This window comes from Rhinopithecus roxellana, chromosome 12 (genome assembly GCF_007565055.1).
Source record: "Rhinopithecus roxellana isolate Shanxi Qingling chromosome 12, ASM756505v1, whole genome shotgun sequence".
In the NCBI taxonomy this organism is placed as follows: Eukaryota; Metazoa; Chordata; class Mammalia; order Primates; family Cercopithecidae; genus Rhinopithecus; species Rhinopithecus roxellana.
This window is the reverse complement of record NC_044560.1, coordinates 99344957-99367065: the sequence shown is the minus strand read 5'-3', so window position 1 is coordinate 99367065 and position 22109 is coordinate 99344957. Positions and strand designations below refer to the sequence as shown.

Sequence of the window (22109 nt, the reverse complement as noted above, 5' to 3'; positions counted from 1 at the left end):
ATGCCAACAATGTAGTGTATATATACAATGGAATACTATTTATCTTTTAAAAAGCCAGGAACAGAAAGAAAATTTTATGATTTCACCTGAACATGAATTATATAAAACTTAAATTCACTGAAGTAGAAAATAAATTTGTAACCGCCAGACACCAAGATATTTAAAAGAGGGCTTTAGAAAGATGTTTGTGAAAGAATACAAAATTATAGTTAGATAGAAGTAATATATTCAAAAGACTTATTGCATGGTGTCTATAGTTAATAATAATGTAATTTTGAATAATGCTAGAACAATGTCATGTGCTCTGACCATAAAAATGTTCACTATGTGAGGTAAAGCATTAATTACCTAAAATTAAGCATTTGACAATGTATACATATACTTCAAAACATCATCTTTTACAGAATACATGCTTTATCTGTCAAGTTGAAAAATATATATTTAAAACATTATATAGGATATTGATTTTTTCAAATACTGTCTTTGTCATTAACTTGGCTAAATAGTATCAAAAATATAGTTTTGTGCTGTCTTGTCATTTAATGTTTGAGTCATAACCATAGAAGCTCTGACATTTAACAGCATGTTCTGAACTCAGTACAGTGCATGCGAAGAAGAGCCAATGTACATTAGGGCTTTTATTTTAAGCTTAAGATAGCAGGAGGTTCTGGTGCTAATTGTAACGGTATGAAAGACATTAAAAGGGCAGGTGTTGTTTATGGTCTCAAGACTAGCCACTGTTTGAACACAGTAAACAAGTTTGCATGCAAAATAACAGGAAATGTTTTAATCCGAAAGCTGTTATAACCTCATCCCCAAAATTTTTCCAGGGAAAATGACCAAAGAGTTGCCTACAGCGAGGTGAATAAAAATAAAACTGTACACTGAACTTCACCCACTTCCAAAATTATATGAGTGAAAAATGTCTCCAAATTATAATATCAGTATGAAAAATAGTTATTTCAAATTTCTAATCACCAGAGTACATTTTATTATTTTGCAACATTTAACATTTACACTTAAAAATAGGAATCTGTATGAAAATGTTAAGTTGTAGGCTGGGGGCAGTGGCTCACGCCTGTAATCCCAGCATTTTAGGAGGCCGAGGCAGGTGGATCACGAGGTCAGTTCAAGACCAGCCTGGCCAAGATGGTGAAACCTCATCTCTACTAAAAATACAAAAATTAGGCCGGGCGCAGTGGCTCAAGCCTGTAATCCCAGCACTTTGGGAGGCCGAGGCGGGTGGATCACGAGGTCAGGAGATCGAGACCATCCTGGCTAACACGGTGAAACCCCGTCTCTACTAAAAATACAAAAAAAAAACTAGCCGGGCGTGGCGGCAGCGCCTGTAGTCCCAGCTACTGGGAGGCTGTGGCGGGAGAATGGCGGGAGCCCGGGAGGCGGGGCTTGCAGTGAACTGAGATCGCGCCACTACACTCCAGCCTGGGCCACAGAGCGAGACTGTGTCCTAAAAAAAAAAAAAAAGACAAAAACAAAAATTAGGCAGGCATGGTGGCAGGCACCTGTTATTCCAGCTGCTTGGAGGCTGAGGCAGGAGAATGGGTTGAACCTGGGCAGCAGAGGTTTCAGTGAGCCAAGATAGCACCACTGCACTCCAGCCTGGGTGATAGAGTGAGACTTCATCTCAAAAAAAAAAAAAAAAAGGTAAGTTGTGTTATGTCATAGAAAATTAAACTTAGAATTTTTACTTACCATTAACTCTCTTATAATTTCTAAGATACATTTTGTAACAAATTTTATGCTTGCCACACTTTATGTAAGAATTCAGTAAGATTCTTCTTTTACAAACAAAGAAAAACAATGCTGATTTAATTTTTTCACATGTGGACAGTGTATGCCTCTCACTTTAGTTAACTAATCTGAAAGTTATATTGGTAAGCAAATTCTCCACTCAAAACCATTTTTTTAAGCACATTAAAAATACCAACTTTTGGCCAGGCACAGTGACTCATACCTGTAATCCCAGCACTTTGGGAGGCCGAGGCGGGCAGATTACGAGTTCAGGAGTTCGAGACCAGCCTGGCCAATACGGTGAAACCCCGTCTCCACTAAAAATACAAAAGTTAGCCCGGCATAGTGGTGCGTGCCTGTAGTCCCAGCTACTTGGGAAGCTGAGACAGGAGAATTGCTTGAATCCAGGAGGCGGAGGTTGCAGTGAGCTGAGATCATGCCACTGCACTCCAGCCTGGGTGACAGAGCGAGACTCTGTCTCAAAAAAACCAAAAACCCACCAACTTTTTCATCAGAACCTACAAAGTACTATGTAAAATAACATGGTAGGAAGACAAGTGAGAAAACTGTAGCTGTAACACAGAAAAAGGAGAAAAGCTGTGATGCATACATCCTTGAAATGAACGTAAGACAAACAAAACTGAAGATAATTAAAAAATAAAGAAGCAGAATATCTCTTTAAATTCAGCAAGAGTGAGCTTTGCATCCTGGAAATAAAAATGTCCTCTCAACATGAGGAATCAATGTAATTTCTTCTCCATTCATATTTTCCATTCTGACTTAAAGTTGCAAACTAACTCCAGAAGGAATACTTACGGCTTATCACGAAGCATCTGCTACACAGCAAGCACTGCCATATTTGCTTGCTGCATTTATACACAGAAACATCCTCTTGACTTATGGAAGCCTCCCTAGTACTTACCTGAACAAATTTGCTCAGTAAATAAATAAATTAACTTATGACAATTTTAAAAATGCAGAGGAACAATAACTAAGTAAAAGTGAGCTTATATGGGGTTCTCCAAGTAAAAGAAACAAATGGAATCTTCTAACTAAATAAAATATAACTTAATACACTAATTGTAGAATTACATCTAAAGATCGTTTTGTGTACACTACTAAATTTCATAAAAATTATTCTTACAATCCATGACATAATGTATACTTCATAAATTATAAAAAAAAAAAAAAAAAATAAGAAAAAAGAAAAGTATGTGTCTGGCATGAGTACCAGCCAAGTAAAACCAAAGAAATTTCAAGGGGAGATTCTTAACCATAAGATGTAAGATTTTACAATAATGAATTCAATACAAACCAGAGTATAGATTTGCCTTCCACATTTTTGAGGTTTTTGGTTTTCTAGTAGTCACTCTATTATGATAATTCGTTTTGTTCTAATACTTTTATTTTCTGAAAATAGGTATAAACTCAGAATTACACAAACACACCTACTTCATAATTTTCTTGCACCTAAATACCTTTAGAGTGATATATGTGTATATTTAACCACATGTAAATCAAAACTAAAAGTCTGTATGTATCTGTTTGCAGGCATAGTGGCCACATGTTCAAAGAAAAATATGTAACACATTTTTATTTACATTCCTGTATGATTTTTATTATGACCACAAAAATGACCTTATAATAAACAACAATTTAAATGTACATTGCAAAATAATTAAAAGTGTAGATTTGGATTGCTTGTAATTCAAAGAATAAATGTTGAAGATGGTGAATCTCTCATTTACCATGATGTGATCATTATATATTTTATCCTGATATCAAAAATATGCCATATATGGCAGAAATATATATACACACTATGTATCCACCATAGTTAAGAAAAAGTTTAAGTTTGTCAAGGCAAAAAAAAAAAAAAAGTTTAAATAAGATTAAAACTATACAAATTAACCTATGAGAACAATATTCTTTAACTTATGTGCAAGTTAAATACACTGAAAAAAGAGATGACTACAGATGTTATGCCACTGTTACCAAATAGTAAACTGTGATGATTTCTTAACTACACCCTTGAGTAAGGTAGAATAGGTCAAAGTGAGTGGCATAATAACACTTCATTGAATGTACAATAGACTTAACATGTCAAAAAATGTTTTAAGAAAATTAAGTTCACATATAATCTAAAAATTATGAATGTACTACATTACATAAAACACAATTAAAATAATATGCTACTAACTTAACTAAAATTTTAAAGATTTTTCACTATAATGCACAAGAATTTATTACGCAGAACATCTACCTCATACATCACTCAATATTGTAAGTTAACCAGAAAAAGCCTCTCCACTTAGATTTTTTTCATGCATTTTATATTTTAATATCCTTTCTCTTTTAAGAGAAAGGTCATGAATAATGCCCACCTAATAAAAACGAATCTCATATCTCTGATGCAGCAACAATTGATCACATGCTTTCACATGTAAATAAAATAGGAATGAAGATGATGAATTTGAATTGAATTACATCCTTATTTCTTTTTCAAAGAGTAATTTTTTTCAGTATTACAATGTTAAAAGTTTTTTGATAATTGAAATATATAAAAAGTATACTTCAAATATATTTACAATTCTCCAGAAAACCATCTTTTTAAAGTTATATGCAAACAATTTATCTAACAATTTTAGTTTGATATTTTTTATACTCAACACACTGATTTAGTGTAACGTCTGAAGTGCCAATACCTTATTTCTACTGTGAATTCTCTGATATTTACATAATTTTGGATTAAATATTTTTCATATTTACTGCATCTACAAAAAGTATATATCTTAGCATACTCTGATTTTTTCTAAGCTGTAGTTTATAAATTTTTGCCCAAATTTATTACATTTGCAGGGTTTTTCCTCCAATATAAATTCCCTGATATTAAACAAAGTTTGAGCAACTTTAGGGTTTTTCTGTAATACAAAATATGCACAATATTTAGATCTGTGATACAAATATAGTACTACAACCCTCTTTATATTTGTAATGTTTGTCCTCAAAAGAAATACGACATATATTTTCTAAAAGATATTCTGACAGTAATTGCATTTTTAATGTTTTGATTAAGTATAAACTGTGAAGATGTGAGCAGATATTAATGGCTTTTCCACATTCTTTATAGGTGTACTTTTTTTTCAAGTATAAATGCTTTCCTATGTGATAAGGTGTCTTGGCTAAATGTTTTGTCACATTCTCCATTAAGGAGTTTTCTCCAGTATAAATTATCTTGCAATCAAAAGTGACTACCATTTAAAGGCTTTGTGACATTACTCACGTCTAGGGTTTCTTGACACTATGGTTTATGTTTAGAGAAGTTTAAGGTGTTCTCAAGAGCACTGTCATGTCTTTTGGATTTGTAGTTTATCTCTAGTATGATTTGAAAACTTATTAAAAACTTTGTCACATTCTTCACATTTGTAGAACTTCTCTGCAGCATAAATTATCTCACGTGTAATAAGGGTTGAAATGTTTTTAAAGCTTTTGTCACATTCTTCATATTTATAAAATGTATCTTCTGTATGAATTATCTTATGCTTAGTAAGAGTTGAAGACCAGTTAAAGACTTTGTTACATTCTTCACATTTGTAGGGTTTTTCTTCAGTATGAATTATCTTATGTGTGGAAAAGAGTGAGAAATGGTTACAGGTTTTGCCACGTTCTTCACATTTGTAGGGCTAGTTTCCATTATGAATTATCTTATGTTCAGTAAGGTTTGAGGACCAGTTAAAAGCTTTGCAACATTCTTCACGTTTGCAGGGTTTCTCTACAGTATAAATTGTTTATTAAGAATTGAAGAATGGTTATAACATTATTCATTTCACATTTGTAGGGTTTCTCTCCCATTGAATTATCTTGTTTAGTAAGAGTTGAGGACTGGCTAAGTGTTCCCACTTTCTTCACATTTGTAGGGTTTTTCTCCGGTATGAATTTCCTGATGTCTAGTAAAGTTTCAGAATTGATTAAAAGCATTGTCACATTCTTCACATTTATAGAGTTTGTCTTCAGTATAAACTATCTTATGTTCAGTAAGGTCTGAAAACCAGTTAAAAGCTTTGTCACATTTTTTATATTTGTAGGTTTTCTCTTTAGTATTAATTATCTTAGGTTCAGTAAGGTTTAATTATCAGTTAAAAGCTTTGCCACGTTCTTCACATTTGTAGGGTTTCTCTCTAATATAAATTATCTTATATTCAGTAAGATTTGAGAACCCGTTAGAAGTTTTGCCACATTCTTCACATTTGTAAAGTATCTCTCTAGTATGAATTACTTTGTATCCAGTAAGTTTTGAGAAACACTTTAAAGTTTTGCCAAATTCTTTGCATTTGTGGCATTCCTCTCCAGTATACATTGAGTAAGGTTTGAGAACTGGTTAAAAGCTTTGCCCATTCTTCACATTTGCAGTTTGTATCTAGTATGAATTATCTTATGTTCAGTAAGATTTGAGGACTAAAAGCTTTGCCACACTCCTCACATTTGAAGGGTTCTTCTTCCGTATGAATTATCTTACGTTTGGTAAGATTTGAGGACCGGTTAAAAGCTTTGCTATATTACTGACATTTGTGGAGTTTATCTTCTTTAGGAATTCTCTCAGTTTGAGTAAGAGCTGAGCAATGGTTAGAAGCTTTGCCACATTTATTACATTTGTAGGGTTTTCCTCCAGTATCAATTACGTGTATTTAAGGTGTGAGGACTGGTTAAAGGCTTTTCCACATTCTTCATATTTGATGGGTTTCTCTTCAGTATGAATGGTTTTCTGTCTAGTAAGCTTTGAGGATTGGTTAAAAGTTTTGCCACATTCCACATATACACCGTGGAATACAATGTAGCCATAAAAAAGGGTAAGTTCATGTACTTTGGATGGACATGGATGAAGCTAGAAACCATCATTCTCAGCAAACTATCATAAAAACAGAAAACCAAACGCCACATGTTCTCACTCATAGGTGGAAATTGAAAAATGAGAACACTTGGACACACGGCAGGGAACATCACACACTGGGGCCTGTCGGTGGGTGGGGGGCTGGGGAGGGATAGCGTTAGGAGAAATACCTAATGTAAATGATGAGTTGACGGGTGCAGCAAACCAACATGGCACATGTATACCTTTGTAACAAACCTGCATGTTATGCACATGTACCCTAGAACTTAAAGTATAAAAAAAAGTTTTGCCACTTTCTTTACATTTGTAGGGTTTCTCTCCAGTATGAATTGTTTTATGTCTAGTAAGGCTTGAGGACTGGTTAAAAGTTTTGCCACATGCTTCACACATGCAGGGTCTTCTCTAGTACAAATTATCTTATGTGTATTAAGGTTTGTAAAATGGTTGAAAGCTCTGCCACATTATTCACATTTTTAGGGTTTCTCCCCAGTATGAATTATCTTATGTTTAGTAAGGGTTGAAGGATGGTTAAAAGCTTTGCCACATTCTTCACATTTGTAGGGTTTCTCTCTAATATTATTTTGCCTAGTAAGGGGTGAGGATTCCTAAAAAGTTTTGGTACTTTCTTCACCTTTGTAGGGTTTCTCTCCAGTATGAATTGTTTTGTGTCTAGTAAGGTGTGACGACTGGTTAAATGCTTTGCCACATTCTTCACATTTGTAGGGTTTCTCTACAGAATGAATTATCTTATGTTTAGTAAGGGTTGAGAAATTGTTAAAAGCTTTGCCACATTCTTCACATTTGTAGGGTTTCTCCCCAGTATGAATTCTCTTGTGTTTCCTAAGGGTTGAGATATTGTTAAAAGCTTTGCCACATTCTTCACACTTGTAGGGTTTCTCCCCAGTATGAATTATCTTATGTTTCATAAGGGTTGAGGAATTGTTAAAAGCTTTGCCACATTCTTCACATTTGTAGGGTTTCTTTCCAGTATGAATTATATTATGTTTTCTAAGGGCTGAAAAATGCTTAAAAGCTTTGCTGCATTCTTCACATTTGCAGGGTTTCTCCCCAGTATGAATTACCTTATGTTCCATAAGTTTTGAGGACCACTTAAAAGCTTTACCACATTCTTCACATTTGTAGGGTTTCTCCCCGGTATGAATTATCTTATGTTTCAGAAGGGCTGAGAAATTGTTAAAAGCTTTGCCACATTCTTCACATTTGTACAATTTCTCCCTAGTATGAATTAGCTTATGTTTCTTAAGGGTTGAGGGATTGTTAAAATCTTTGCCACATTCTTCACATTTGTAGGGTTTCTCCCCAGTATGAATTACTTTATGTCTCGTAAGGTGTGAGGATTGCTTAAAAGCTTTGCCACATTCTTCACATTTGTATGGTTTCTTCCCAGTATGAATTATCTTATGTTTCATAAGGGTTGAGGAATTGTTAAAAGCTTTGCCACATTTTTCACATTTGTAGGGTTTCTTTCCAGTATGAATTATCTTATGTTTTTTAAGGGCTGAGAAATGCTTAAAAGCTTTGCCACATTCTTCACATTTGCAGGGTTTCTCTCCAGTGTGAATTATCTTATGTACAGTAAGTTTTGACAACCACTTAAAAGCTTTACCACATTCCTCACATTTGTAGGGTTTCTCTCCACTATGAATTATCTCATGTTTTCTAAGGGTTGAGGACTGGCTAAAAGCTTTGCCACATTCTTTACATTTGCAGGGTTTCTTTCCAGTATGAATTACCTTATGTTTTCTAAGGGCTGAGAAATGCTTAAAAGCTTTGCCACATTCTTCACATTTGCAGGGTTTCTCTCCAGTATGAATTACCTTATGTACAGTAAGTTTTGACAACCACTTAAAAGCTTTACCACATTCTTCACATTTGTAGGGTTTTTCCCCAGTATGAATGATCTTATGTTTCATAAGGGTGGAGAAATTGTTAAAAGCTTTGCCACATTCTTCACATTTGTACAATTTCTCCCTAGTATGAATTACCTTATGTTTTCTGAGGGCTGGGAAATGCTTAAAAGTTTTGCCGCATTCTTCACATTTGCAGGGTTTCTCTCCAGTATGAATTACCTTATGTACAGTAAGTTTTGAGGACCACTTAAAAGCTTTACCACATTCTTCACATTTGTAGGGTTTCTCTCCAGTATGAATTATCACATGTTTTCTAAGGGTTGAGGACTGGCTGAAAGCTTTGCCACATTCTTCACATTTGTAGGGTTTCTTTCCAGTGTGAATTATCTTATGTCTTTTAAGGGCTGAGAAATGGTTAAAAGCTTTGCCACACTCTTCACATTTGTAGGGTTTCTCTCCAGTATGAATTGCTTTATGTCTAGTAAGGTGTGAGGATTGCCTGAAAGCTTTGCCACATTCTTCACATTTGTACGGTTTCTTCCCAGTATGAATTATCTTATGTTTCATAAGGGTTGAGGACTGGCTAAAAGCTTTGCCACATTCTACACATTTGTACAATTTCTCCCTAGTATGAATTACCTTATGTTTTCTAAGGGCTGAGAAATGCTTAAAAGCTTTGCCACATTCTTCACATTTGCAGGGTTTCTCTGCAGTATGAATTACCTTATGTAAAGTAAGTTTTGATGACCACCTAAAAGCTTTACCACATTCTTCACATTTGTAGGGTTTCTCTTCAGTATGAATTACCACATGTTTTCTAAGGGTTGAGGACTGGCTGAAAGCTTTGCCACATTCTTCACATTTGTAGGGTTTCTTTCCAGTGTGAATTACCTTATGTCTTCTAAGAGTTGAGAAATGCTTAAAAGTTTTGCCACATTCTTCACATTTGTACGGTTTCTCTCCAGTATGAATTGCTTTATGTCCAGTAAGGTGTGAGGATTGCCTAAAAGCTTTGCCACATTCTTCACATTTGTATGGTTTCTTCCCAGTATGAATTATCTTATGCTTCATAAGGGTTGAGGAACTATTAAAAGCTTTGCCACATTCTTCACATTTGTAGGGTTTCTCTCCAGTATGAATTATCTTATGTTTTTTAAGCGTTGAGGACTGGCTAAAAGCTTTGCCACATTCTTCACATTTGCAGGGTTTCTCTCCAGTATGAACTACCATATGTATAGTAAGTTTTGAGGACCACTTAAAAGCTTTACCACATTCTTCACATTTGTAGGGTTTCTCTCCAGTATGAATTTTCTCATGTTTTCTAAGGGCTGAGAAATGGTTAAAAGTTTTGCCACAATCTTCACATTTGTAGGGTTTCTCTGCAGTATGAATTACCTTACGTTCATTAAAATTTGAGGACCCCTTAAAAGCTCTGCTACATTCTTCACATTTGTAGATTTTCTCTCCAGTATGCACTCTCTTATGGTCAGTAAGATTTGAGGACTGGTTAAAAGGTTTGCCACATTCTTCACATCTGAAGTATGTCTCTCCAGTATGAATTATCTTATGTTTAGTGAACACTGAAGAGAAGTTAAAGGCTTTGCCACATTTCTTACATTTGTAGGGTCTGTCTTCAGTATGAATTACCTTATGTTTAATAAGGGTTGAGAACCATTTAAAGGCTTTGCCACGTTCTTCACATTTGTAGATATTCTCTCTAGTACGAATTCTCTTATGTTGAATTAAGTGTGAAAGCATGAGAAATGATTTGCTACATTTTATACATTTGAAAGTTTTCTTTTTAGTGTGTCTAACCTTATTTCTATTTGAATTTGAATATTTATGAAAGACTTTCATGTATTTGTTACACTGAAATATTTTTCTCTGGGTAGTTGTCCTACAATAGTTAAGTTTATTATAACCTTCTTCATGCAACTTACACGCATTGGCACTTTTACAATATTTTCTTAATTGTAAAGTCTTAAGTCCACATCTTGTATATGTTCTCAGTATTACTTCTTGGAAACAATCTTTCATGCTCTGATCTGGCCAAAGGTCTTGTGTAAAATGAGAACGCATAACTGGAAGAAATAAAAGTAACAAATTATTCCACTTGCTAGACTCAAATATACTTTACAAATCTAACCTATAAAATTATAAAAACCACAAAAGCAAGATGGCACAGCAAAATAAGACAGGCCCTAATTTCTTCATAGACATATAAATGTAACAAAAACACACTAACCAAAATACATTTGTGGAAAAGTTATAAATGAGTTAAGTGTATAGAGTACCCCAAGTCAGTACAGTGCAAAGAACCACACAGAAGGAAAGAGAAGTCTGTTACAGTTTCCCAATGCAGCTCTTCCTGATCCCCAAAATAACATAGGGACTTTAGAAGTTAACTGATGGCTGGGAATGGCAGCTCACTCCTGTAATTCCAGCACTTTTGGAGGCCAAGGTAAGTGGATTACCTGAGATCAAGAGTTCAAGACCAGCCTGGCCAAAACGGAAAAACTTCATCTCTACTAAAAATTCAAAAATTAGCCAGCTGTGGTGGCACACATCTGTAGTCCCAGCTACTCACGAGGCTGAGGCAATCACTTGAACTTGGGATGTAGAGATGGCAGTGAGATGAGATTATGCTAGTGCACTCCAGCCTGCGTGACAGAGTGAGACTCTGTCTCAAAAAAAGAAGAAAAAGAAAAAAAAGAAAAAAGAAAAACAAAGAAGAATTGGTACCAATGCTATTGACACTATTCCACAAGATGGAGGAAAAGGGAGCCCTTCCTAATTCATTCTGTGAAGCCAGCATCACCCTAAAACCAGAAAAGGGCATTAACCAAAAAAGAAAACCACAGACTAATGTCCCTGATGAAAACAGATGCTAAAAGGCTTAACAAAACACTAGCTAACTGAATCCAACATATCAAAAAGAGAATCCATGATCAAGTGGGTTTAATACCAGTGGTGCAGGGATGGTTTAACAAATGCAAGTCAATAAATGTGACATACCACATAGAAAGAAATAAAAACAAAAATCACATGATCATCTCAATAGATGCAGAAAAAGCATTCAACAAAATCCCTTTACGATTAAAACTCTTAACAAAACTGGCATACAAGGGACATACATCAATGTAATAAAAGCCATCTATGACAAACCCAGAGCCAACATAATACTGAATGAGGAGAAGTTGAAAGCATTCCCTCTGAGAACTGGAACAAGACAAGAATATCCACTCTTGACACGCTTTTTCAACAGAGTACTCGAAGTCTTAGCCAGAGCACGGAGAAAAGAGAAAGAAATAAAGGGCATCAAAATTGGTAAAGAGGAAGTAAAGCTGTCACTGTTTGCTGATGATATGACTGTTTACTTTGAAAACCCTAGACTTTTCAAGAAAGCTCCTAGAAGTGATAATTCAGCAAAGTTTTCAGATACAAAATTAATGTATACAAATCAGTAGCTCGTCTATACACCAACAGCGACCAAGCAGAGAGTCAAATCAAGAACTCAACCCCTTTTACAATAGCTGTGAAAAAAAAAACTCAAAAACTTACAAATATACCTAACCAGGCAGGTAAAGACCTCTACAAGGAAAACTACAAAACACTGCTAAAAGAAATCACAGATGACGCAAACAAATGGAAACACAGCCCATGCTCATGGATGGATAGAATCAGTATTGTGAAAATGACCACACTGCCAAAAGCAATCTACAAATTCAACGCAATTTCCATCAAAATACCATCATCATTCTTCACAGAATTAGAAAAAATGATTCTAAAATTCATGTGGAACAACAACAAAAAAAGGACTGCATAGCCAAAGCAAGACTAAGCAAAAAGAACAAATCTGAACGAATCACATTACCTGACTTCAAGCTATACTACAAAGCCAGTCATGAAAAGAGCATGGTACTGATGTAAAAATAGGCACATAAGCCAATGGAAAATAATACAGAACCCAGAAATAAACCCAAATACTCACAGCCAACTGAACTTTGACATAGCAAACAAAAACATAAAGTGGGTAAAGGATACTCTTTTCTTTTTTTCTGACACGGAGTTTTGCTCTGTTGCCCAGGCTACAGTGCAGTGGCACAATCTCAGCTCTCCACAACCTGTCTCCCAGATGCCAGCAATTCTCCTCCCTCAGCCTCCCGAGTAGCTAGGATTTCAGGCACCCGCCACTGCACCTGGCTAATTTTTGCATTTTTAGCAGAGATGGGGTTTCACCACCTTGGTCAGGCTGGTCTCGAACTCCTGACCTCGTGATCCACCCACCTTAGCCTCCCAAAGTGCTGGGATTACCGTGCCCAGCCAAGGATACTCTTTTCAACAAATGGTGCTGGGATAATTGGCTAGCCACATGTAGGAGAATAAAACTGGATCCGCATCTTTTACTTTATACAAAAATCAACTCAAGATGGACTAAGGACTTAAATCTAAGACCTGAAACTATAAAAATTCTAGAAGACAACATTGGAAAAACCCTTTCAGACATCGGCTTAGACAAGGATTTCATAATAAAGAACCCAAAAGCAAATGCAATTAAAACAAAGATAAATTAGGGAGGGTTCTCTATCTTGTGGAATAGTGTCAAATTGAGGACTTAATTAAACTAAAGAGCTTTTACAAGGCAAAAGAAACAGCAGAGTAGGCTGAGCGCGGTGGCTCAAGCCTGTAATCCCAGCACTTTGGGAGGCTGAGACGGGCGGATCACGAGGTCAGGAGATCGAGACCATCCTGGCTAACACGGTGAAACCCCATCTCTACTAAAAACACAAAAATCTAGCCTGGCGAGGTGGCGGGCGCCTGTAGTCCCAGCTACTCGGGAGCCTGAGGCAGGAGAATGGCGTAAACCCGGGAGGTGGAGCTTGCAGTGAGCTGAGATCCGGCCACCGCACTCCAGCCTGGGTGACAAAGGGAGACTCCATCTCAAAAAAAAAAAAAAAAAAAAAAAAAAGAAACAGTAGAGTGAACAGACAACCCACAAAGTAGGAGAAAATCTTCACAACCTATATACGATGCACTCAAATCAGCAAGAAAAAAAAATCCCATCAAAACTGAGCTAAGGACACGAATAGAGTTTTCATTTCAACAGAAGATAGACAAATGGCCAACAAACATATGAAAAAATGTTCAACATCACTAATGATCAGGGAAATGCAAATCAAAACCACAATACGACACCACCTTACTCCTGCGAGCATGGCCATAATAAAAAAAATCAAAAACCACTAGATGTTGGTGTGGATGTGGTGATCAGGGAACACTTCTACACTGCTGGTGGGAATGTAAGTTAGTACAACCACTATGGAAAACAGTGTGGAGATTCCTAAAGAACTAAAAGTCATACTACCATTTGACCCAGCAGTCCCACTACTGGGTATCTACCTAGGGGAAAATAAGTCATTATATGAAAAAGATACTTGCATAGATATTTATAGCAGCACAATTCACAATAGCAAAATCATGTAACCAACCCAGATGCCCATTGCCCATTAATCAATGAGTGGATAAACTGTGATATCATAGATAGATAGATAGATAGATAGATAGATAGATAGATAGATAGATAGATGATGGAACACTACTCAGCCATAAAATGGAATAAATTAATGGCATTCACAGCAACATGGATGAGATTGGAGACTATCATTCTAAGTGAAGTAACTCAGAAATGGAAAACCAAACATGTTCTCACTGATATGTGGGAGCTAAGCTATAAGGATGTAAAGGCATAAGAAAGATACAGTGGACTTTGGGGACATGGGGGGAAGAGTGGGAGGGAAACAAGGGATAAAAGACTACAAATAGGATGCAGTGTATACAGCTCGGGTGATGGGTGCACAAAACTCCCACAAATCACCACTAAAGAACTAAAGAACTTACTCATGTAACTAAACACCACTTGTACCCCAAAAACTTATGAAAAATAAATAAAGTAGTACACAGGTTACTTGAAGATGAAAAAAAAAAAACAGAGCTTTCCAAATTTTGATGTAATAAAAGAAAAAAAATGCTTTTTTTTTTTTTTTGACAGAGTTGCCCAGAGGGATCTCAGCTCACCACAACCTCCACCTCCCAGGTTCAAGTGATTCTCCTGCATCAGCCTCCTGAGTAGCTGGGATTACAGGCATGCACCACCATGCCGGACTACTTTTGTATTTTTAGTAGAGATGAGGCTTCTCCATGTTGGTCAGGCTGGTCTCAAACTCCAGGCCTCAGGTGATCCACCTACCTTGGCCTCCCAAAGTGCTGGGATTATAGGCATGAGCCACCACGCCCAGCTGAAAAAATATTCTTAATCCATAATACTTGATCAGAAATTATTTTATTTTAAAAACAATAAAAAACAAAGACTTTCCAAAATGAAAGCTAAGGGTGTTCATCAATCACCACTAGCACAGTTAAAAAAAAAATGCTACATTGTGGACAGGCACAGTGGTTCATGCCTATAATCCTTTACATTTAGGAGGCCAACGCAGTCAGAAAACTTGAGACCAGGAGTTCAAGATCAGCCCAAAAACATAGTGAGACTCTGCACATATAACAACAGAAATGCTAAAATGAGTCTTTTATGTTGAAAAATAAAATGATTCTAGACAGCATCAAAAAAGCATATATAAATATATAGCTTTCTATTAAATGTAATTATACAGACATATATAGAAAAAAAAAATGCTAAAAATAAGTATTTTATATTGAAAATAAAATGATACTAGACAGTATCAAAAATCCATATATATATATAGCTTTCTACTAAATGTAAATATACAGACACATATAAAAAAAGAAATGCTGGCCGGGCGCGGTGGCTCAAGCCTGTAATCCCAGCACTTTGGGAGGCCGAGACGGGCGGATCACGAGGTCAGGAGATCGAGACCATCCTGGCTAACACGGTGAAACCCCATCTCTGCTAAAAACTACAAAAAACTAGCCGGACGAGGTGGTGGCGCCTGTAGTCCCAGCTACCCGGGAGGCTGAGGCAGGAGAATGGCGTGAACCCAGGAGGCGGAGCTTGCAGTGAGCTGAGATCCGGCCACAGAACTCCAGCCTGGGTGACAGAGCGAGACTGCGTCTCAAAAAAAAAAGAAAAGAAATGCTAAAATGAGTCTTTATGTTGAAAATAAAATGATGGTAGATAGCATCAGAAAACATATAAATATATAGTTTTCTGTTAAAGGTAAATATACAGCTACATATAAAATTTCTTACTAAAATAATAGTGCATAAAACCCTTAAAATTCTTCTATAGAATATAAAAACAAAATATAAATCTGCATAAATCTGAATACACAATATGAAACAATTTGTAATTTATTTAAATTATAATAATTTATAATATTAATAGCCACCTGGAAAATATATAGTTTTTTGTTCAACTGAAGTTATGAAATTAAAACATATTGATTTAATCTTAAGATATTTTACAGAATGTCCATTTTTCAAGATAACTACAAAAATTTTATAGAAATTATGCAAAACAAAATAAAATAAGCAAAGTGTGCCACTACAGAATTAAACAAAAAATAGTTAAACAAGAAATGAGAAAAAATGTTTAAAAAAAACCATATAAAACATAACAATGAAGGCTGGGCGCGGTGGCTCAAGGCTGTAATCCCAGCACTTTAGGAGGCCGAGGCGGGCGGATCACGAGGTCAGGAAATCGAGACCATCCTGGCTAACATGGTGAAACTCCGTCTTTACTAAAAAAATACAAAAAACTAGCCAGGCGAGGTGGCGGGCGCCTGTAGTCCCAGCTACTCCGGAGGCTGAGGCAGGAGAATGGCGTAAACCTGGGAGGCGGAGCTTGCAGTGAGCTGAGATCTGGCCACTGCACTCCGGCCTGGGCGACAGAACAAGACTCCATCTCAAAAAAAAAAAAAAAAAAAAAAAAAAACAAAAAAAAACATAACAATGAAACTGGTATGTAATTTTATTTCTTTTTTTTTTTTTTGAGATGGAGTCTGGCTCTGTTGCCCAGGCTGGTGAGCAGGGGCATGATCTCAGCACACCACAACCTGCGCCTCCGGGTTCAACTGATTCTCCTGCCTCAGCCTCCTGAGTAGCACGCCACCATGCCAGGCTAATGTTTGTATTTTTAGTAGAGATGGGGTATCACTATGTTGGCCAGGCTGGTCTTGAACTCCTGACTTTGTAATCTGCCCGCTTTGGTCTCCCAAAGTGCTGGGATTACAGGCATGAGTCACGGCGCCCGGCATAACTTTATTTCCTTAAGAAATCATTTTAAATATAAATTAAACTACTTAATAAAAAGAAATGTAATTCCAGGACTTTGGGAGGCCAAGGTGGGCTGATTACCTGATTTCAGGAGTTTGAGACCAGCCTGGGCAACAAGGCAAAACCCTGTCTCGAACCAAAAAAAAGGGCCGGGCGCGGTGGCTCAAGCCTGTAATCCCAGCACTTTGGGAGGCCGAGGCGGGCGGATCACGAGGTCAGGAGATCGAGACCATCCTGGCTAACATGGTGAAACCCCGTCTCTACTAAAAAATACAAAAAACTAGCCGCGCGAGGTGGCAGGCCCCTGTAGTCCCAGCTACTCGGGAGGCTGAGGCAGGAGAATGGCGTGAACCCGGGAGGCGGAGCTTGCAGTGAGCTGAGATCCGGCCACTGCACTCCAGCCCCTGGGACAGAGTGAGACTCCATCTCAAAAAAAAAAAGGGGGGGGGAACAACAACAACAACAACTAGTTGGGTTTAATGGCATCTGCCTGTAACCCAGCTACTTACAAGGTTGAAACTAGAGGATTATCTGAGTTTGAGAGACTGAGGCTGCAGCCCACAGCCATTACCACACCATTGCAAACCAGCCTGGTTGATAGAGTGAGACCCTATTTCATTAATTAATTAATTAATTAAAAGAAAAAGAAAGAAGATGCCTGAGTGGCTTAAGAAAAAAAGCATACAATATGTTCCTAAAAGAGACCAATTTTAGTACTGAGTCAAATAGTGAGTAAGTCACAGAATGGAAAAAAATCTATATTTCATGCAAATAGCAGCCACAATTGGGTGAGGTAGTCATAATTATATTGGATACAATATGCTTTAAGTACTAGTATGAGACAAAGATTGTTATTATATAATAGTAAAATGGGTCAATTTACCAGGGATCTATAACTATTATATTTATATGTACAGGTAGGTATAACAAAGGGCTCCAAAATACATAAATATTGACAAAAGTGAAGCAAGAAATACATAGCAACATAAGAGCTGCAGACACTGAGACCCCATTATCAATAATAAATAATAAATAGAAAATTCATGTAAAAGATTAAGAAAACAAAATGTAGATAACATTATAGATTGTAATATTTTGCATACAGAGAAATATCTCAGAGTAGATAATTTATAAAGAAAAAAGGTTTATTTGGCTCACAGTTCAGCAGTCTGTACAAGAAGTATGTGCCTGTATCTGTTTCTGGTGAGGGTCTCAGGAAGCTTATGATCATAGTGGAAGGCGAAGAACTGCACATATCACACGGTAAAAGACAGAGCAAGTGTGAGGTAAAAGAACCAGGTTCTTTTAACACAGTTTCTCAAAATTATACAGATATTTGTGTGTCCCCAACAACAATGGAAAAGCAGTCAGATTGTGCAGTCCCTTATATGCCACGAACACGACTTTGGCTCTCATTGTAAACTTGAAGGGAGATCACCAAAACGAAAATAGAATCCTTAGAGAACTTTAAAGCATAAGACAGAAGATGCCTCTACGTGATAGTAACATTTAAAAAATCTCAGTCTTCTCAGAAACTACTTCCTTTGGAGTACATCTTCTCAGGTCACATTTTGAGAACTGACTTTCTCCTTGACCTCTGGACCTCTCATCTGTGGTGTTTATTGTATTCACTCTCACATACCTGGGGGTTTAGTTACCATCTCATGTCTCTTCATATTCCAAGGCTCTTTCCCTTGCTTCAGACAAGCTATCAAGTCTAGCTTAGAGACAGCAATACCTGTTTTATTAAAAATAAATAACACAAATATTGCTCATATTCCACAAATAATGTGCTCATTAAAGAGAATGTAATAGAATATTCCAGTAAATTGATCCCCCAATACTAATTTATAACACACATTTCTAAATATTTAGAAAATATTTTCAATTTGTATAGGCCCTTAATTTTACTACCCAGTACTACTGAATCAAAAATTGGTGGTGGAAATGAGATTTTAAGGTGTGGGCAACTGTATTTTATGCCACTAAATTTCTGCAATTTTCACTAATCTAGAGTGAAAAATACAGATCTGCTCAGAAATGTGAAATGTTCAGGTAAAAATGAAACATCTTTAAAAAATTCCTCTTGGCCGGGTGCGGTGGCTCACACCTGTAATCCCAGCACTTTGGGAGGCCAAGGCGGGTGGATCACAAGGTCAACAGATCAAGACCATCCTGGCCAACATGGTGAAACCCTGTCTCTAGTACAAATACAAAAAAAATTAGCCAGGTGTGGTGGTGCATGCCTGTAGTCCCAGCTATTCGGGAGGCTGAGACAGGAGAATCGCTTGAACCTGGGAGGCAGAGGTTGCAGTGAGCCAAGATTGCACCACTGTACTCCAGCCTAGGCAACAAGAGTGAAACTCCTCAAAAAAAAGAAAAAAAAAAAACAAAAAATCTCTTTCTACACTTACAAATCCCTGTTTTCAGAAAACTCATTTACGGTAAGCATAAATCACCAAAACACATTCTACAGAAAAGAGAAATGAAACCTATAGAATATAATAGGAATTGTTTAATTAAAATTATCCTCACCTAGGAAGACCAGGTTTCTGTAGTTCTCTAACATAACATCCCTATATAAAGTCTGCTGAGCCGTGTCCAGGCATTGCCACTCCTCCAGAGAGAATTCTATGGTCACATCCTGAAATGTCAATGGTCCCTAAAAAACACAACGAAAGACACACATATATTTCCCAAGTGGCCATGGGCAGAATTTTTCATTTGACTCAAGATGAAATGATAGAATAAAGAGAACAGGTTCTAACTTACAGGGATGACCGAACATATCCACTAAAATAATTTTCAACACAGAAATATTCTCTAATGTATTCTCAAATTCTGAGAAAAAAGAATGGCATAAGATCCACAACACCAGTGTAGATAAGATACTTTTCTGGATAATAAAGTATAAAATTAAGGGCATGATAACAAACATGTATTTTTTTAGTGCTATATTTACATGATACAGAAGAAGTCTTGTATATTTTTCTAATCAAAAAGACATGCTGAGTTAGAAGACACCTCTCAAATTTTAATTATACAATTAACTGGAGATCTTGTTATGCATATTTATTTCAGAAGATCTAGAATAAAGTCTGAGTTTCTGAATTTCTGACAAGCTCACCAGTAATGCCTGTTTTGGGCCCAAAAAAGAATCTTTTGTCAAACATTCACCAAGTAGAGGAGCCTGTTTTTCCCAGCTTTTCTGGCCTGTAAACAAAGATGAGAGACCTCATTTTCCAAAGATAGATATATGCAAAGAAAATCTAAGAAAGAAAGGCAGGTGCTGGATTCAATGTGATCACTGGTGCACATCAGCTGCATAAAGATACTTAAAAGGCTGGGCACAGTAGCTCATTCCTGTAATCCCAGCACTTTGGGAGGCTGAGGTGGGAGGATCACGAGGCCAGGAGTTCAAGACCAGCCAGGCCAACATGGTGAAACCCCATCTCTACCAATAGTACAAAAATCAGCCAGCCATGGTGGTGCACATCTGTTGTCTCAGCTATTCCAGAGGCTGAGGCAGGAGAATCGCTTGAACTCAGGAGGCGGAGGCTGCAGTGAGCTGAGATCGCACCACTGCACTCCAGCCTGGGTGACAGAGTGAGACTGTCTCAAACGACAACAAAAAAAGGTACTTAATAATGAAGAGAAAACTAATTTATAGTGAAAAAATCTGTCGGAGAGCTCTTTAACCAAGTGAATCATTAACATCAACTGCACTAGGACAAATTTATTTTATTTATTTATTTATTTATTTATTTATTTATTTATTCATTTATTTATTTATTTATATTATACTTTAAGTTCTAGGGTACGTGTGTACAACGTGCAGGTTTGTTACATATGTATGCATGTGCCATGTTGGTGTGCTGCACCCACTAACTCGTCATTTACATTAGGTGTATCTCCTAATGCTATCTCTCCCCCCTCCCCCCACTCCACAACAGGCCCCAGTGTGTGATGATCCCCTTCCAGTGTCCAAGTGTTCTCATTGTTCAATTCCCACCTGTAAGTGAGAACATGAGGTGTTTGGGTTTTTTGTCCTTGCGACAGTTTGCTGAGAATAATGGTTTCCAGCTTCATCTATGTTCCTACAAAGGACACAAACTCATCCTTTTTTATGGCTGCATAGTATTCCATGGTGTATATGTGCCACATTTTCTTAATCCAGTCTATCATTGATGGACATGTGGGTTGGTTCCAAGTCTTTGCTGTTGTGAATAGTGCCACAATAAACATATGTGTTCATGTGTTTTTATAGCAGCACGATTTATAATCCTTTGGGTATACACCCAGTAAAAGGATGGCTGGGTCAAATGGTGTTTCTAGTTCTTGATCCTTGAGGAATCGCCACACTTTCTTCCACAATGGTTGAACTAGTTTACAGTCCCACCAGCAGTGTAAAAATGTTCCTATTTCTCCACATCCTCTCCAGCATCTGTTGTTTCCTGGCGTTTTAATGATCGCCATTCTAACTGGTGTGAGATGGTATCTCATTGGAGTTTGATTGGCATTTCTCTGATGGCCAGTGATGATGAGCATTTTTTCATGTGTCTGTTGGCTGCATAAATGTCTTCTTTCGAGATGTGTCTGTTCACATCCTTCATCCACTTTTTGATGGGGTTGTTTGTTTTTTTCTTGTAAATATGTTTGAGTTCTTTGTGTAGATTCTGGATACTAGCCCTTTGTCAGGGGAGTAGATTGCAAAAATTTTTCCCATTCTCTAGGTTGCCTGCTCACTCTGATGGTAGTTTCTTTTCCTGTGCATTAGCTCTTTAGTTTAATTAGATCCCATTTGTCAACTTTGGCTTTGGTTGCCATTGCTTTTGGTGTTTTAGACATGAAGTCCTTGCCCATGCCTATGTCCTGAATGGTATTGCCTAGGGTTTTTATGGTATTAGGTCTAACATTTAAGTCTTTAATCCATCTTGAATTAATTTTTGTATAAGGCATAAGGAAGGGATCCAGTTTCAGCTCTCTATATATGGCTAGCCAGTTTTCCCAGCACCATTTATTAATAAGGGAATCCTTTCCCCATTTCTTGTTTTGGTCAGATTTGTCAAAGATCAGATGGTTGTAGATGTGTAGTATTATTTCCGAGGGCTCTGTTCTGTTCCATTGGTCTATATCTCTGTTTTGGTACCAGTACCATGCTGTTTTGGTTACTGTAGTCTTGTAGTATAGTTTGAAGTTAGGTAGCATGATGCCTCCAGCTTTGTTCTTTTGGCTTAGGATTGACTTAGCAATGCGGGTTCTTTTTTGGTTCCATATGAACTTCAAAGTAGTTTTTTCCAATTCTGTGAAGAAAGTCATTGGTAGCTTGATGGGGATGGGATTGAATC

General features: G+C 36.9%; 1 protein-coding gene across 1 annotated transcript; it reads right to left on the bottom strand.

Moving 5' to 3' along the window:
- Positions 1-7113: 7113 nt before the first annotated feature.
- On the bottom strand, positions 7114-19768 carry LOC115892378 (zinc finger protein 729-like). The gene is given in 9 exon segments (XM_030913689.1): positions 7114-7208; positions 7272-7370; positions 7428-8159; positions 8268-9682; positions 9767-9990; positions 10327-10592; positions 18404-18499; positions 19297-19423; positions 19694-19768. Coding segments are annotated over 9 exon segments (3129 nt in total).
- Positions 19769-22109: the final 2341 nt, after the last annotated feature.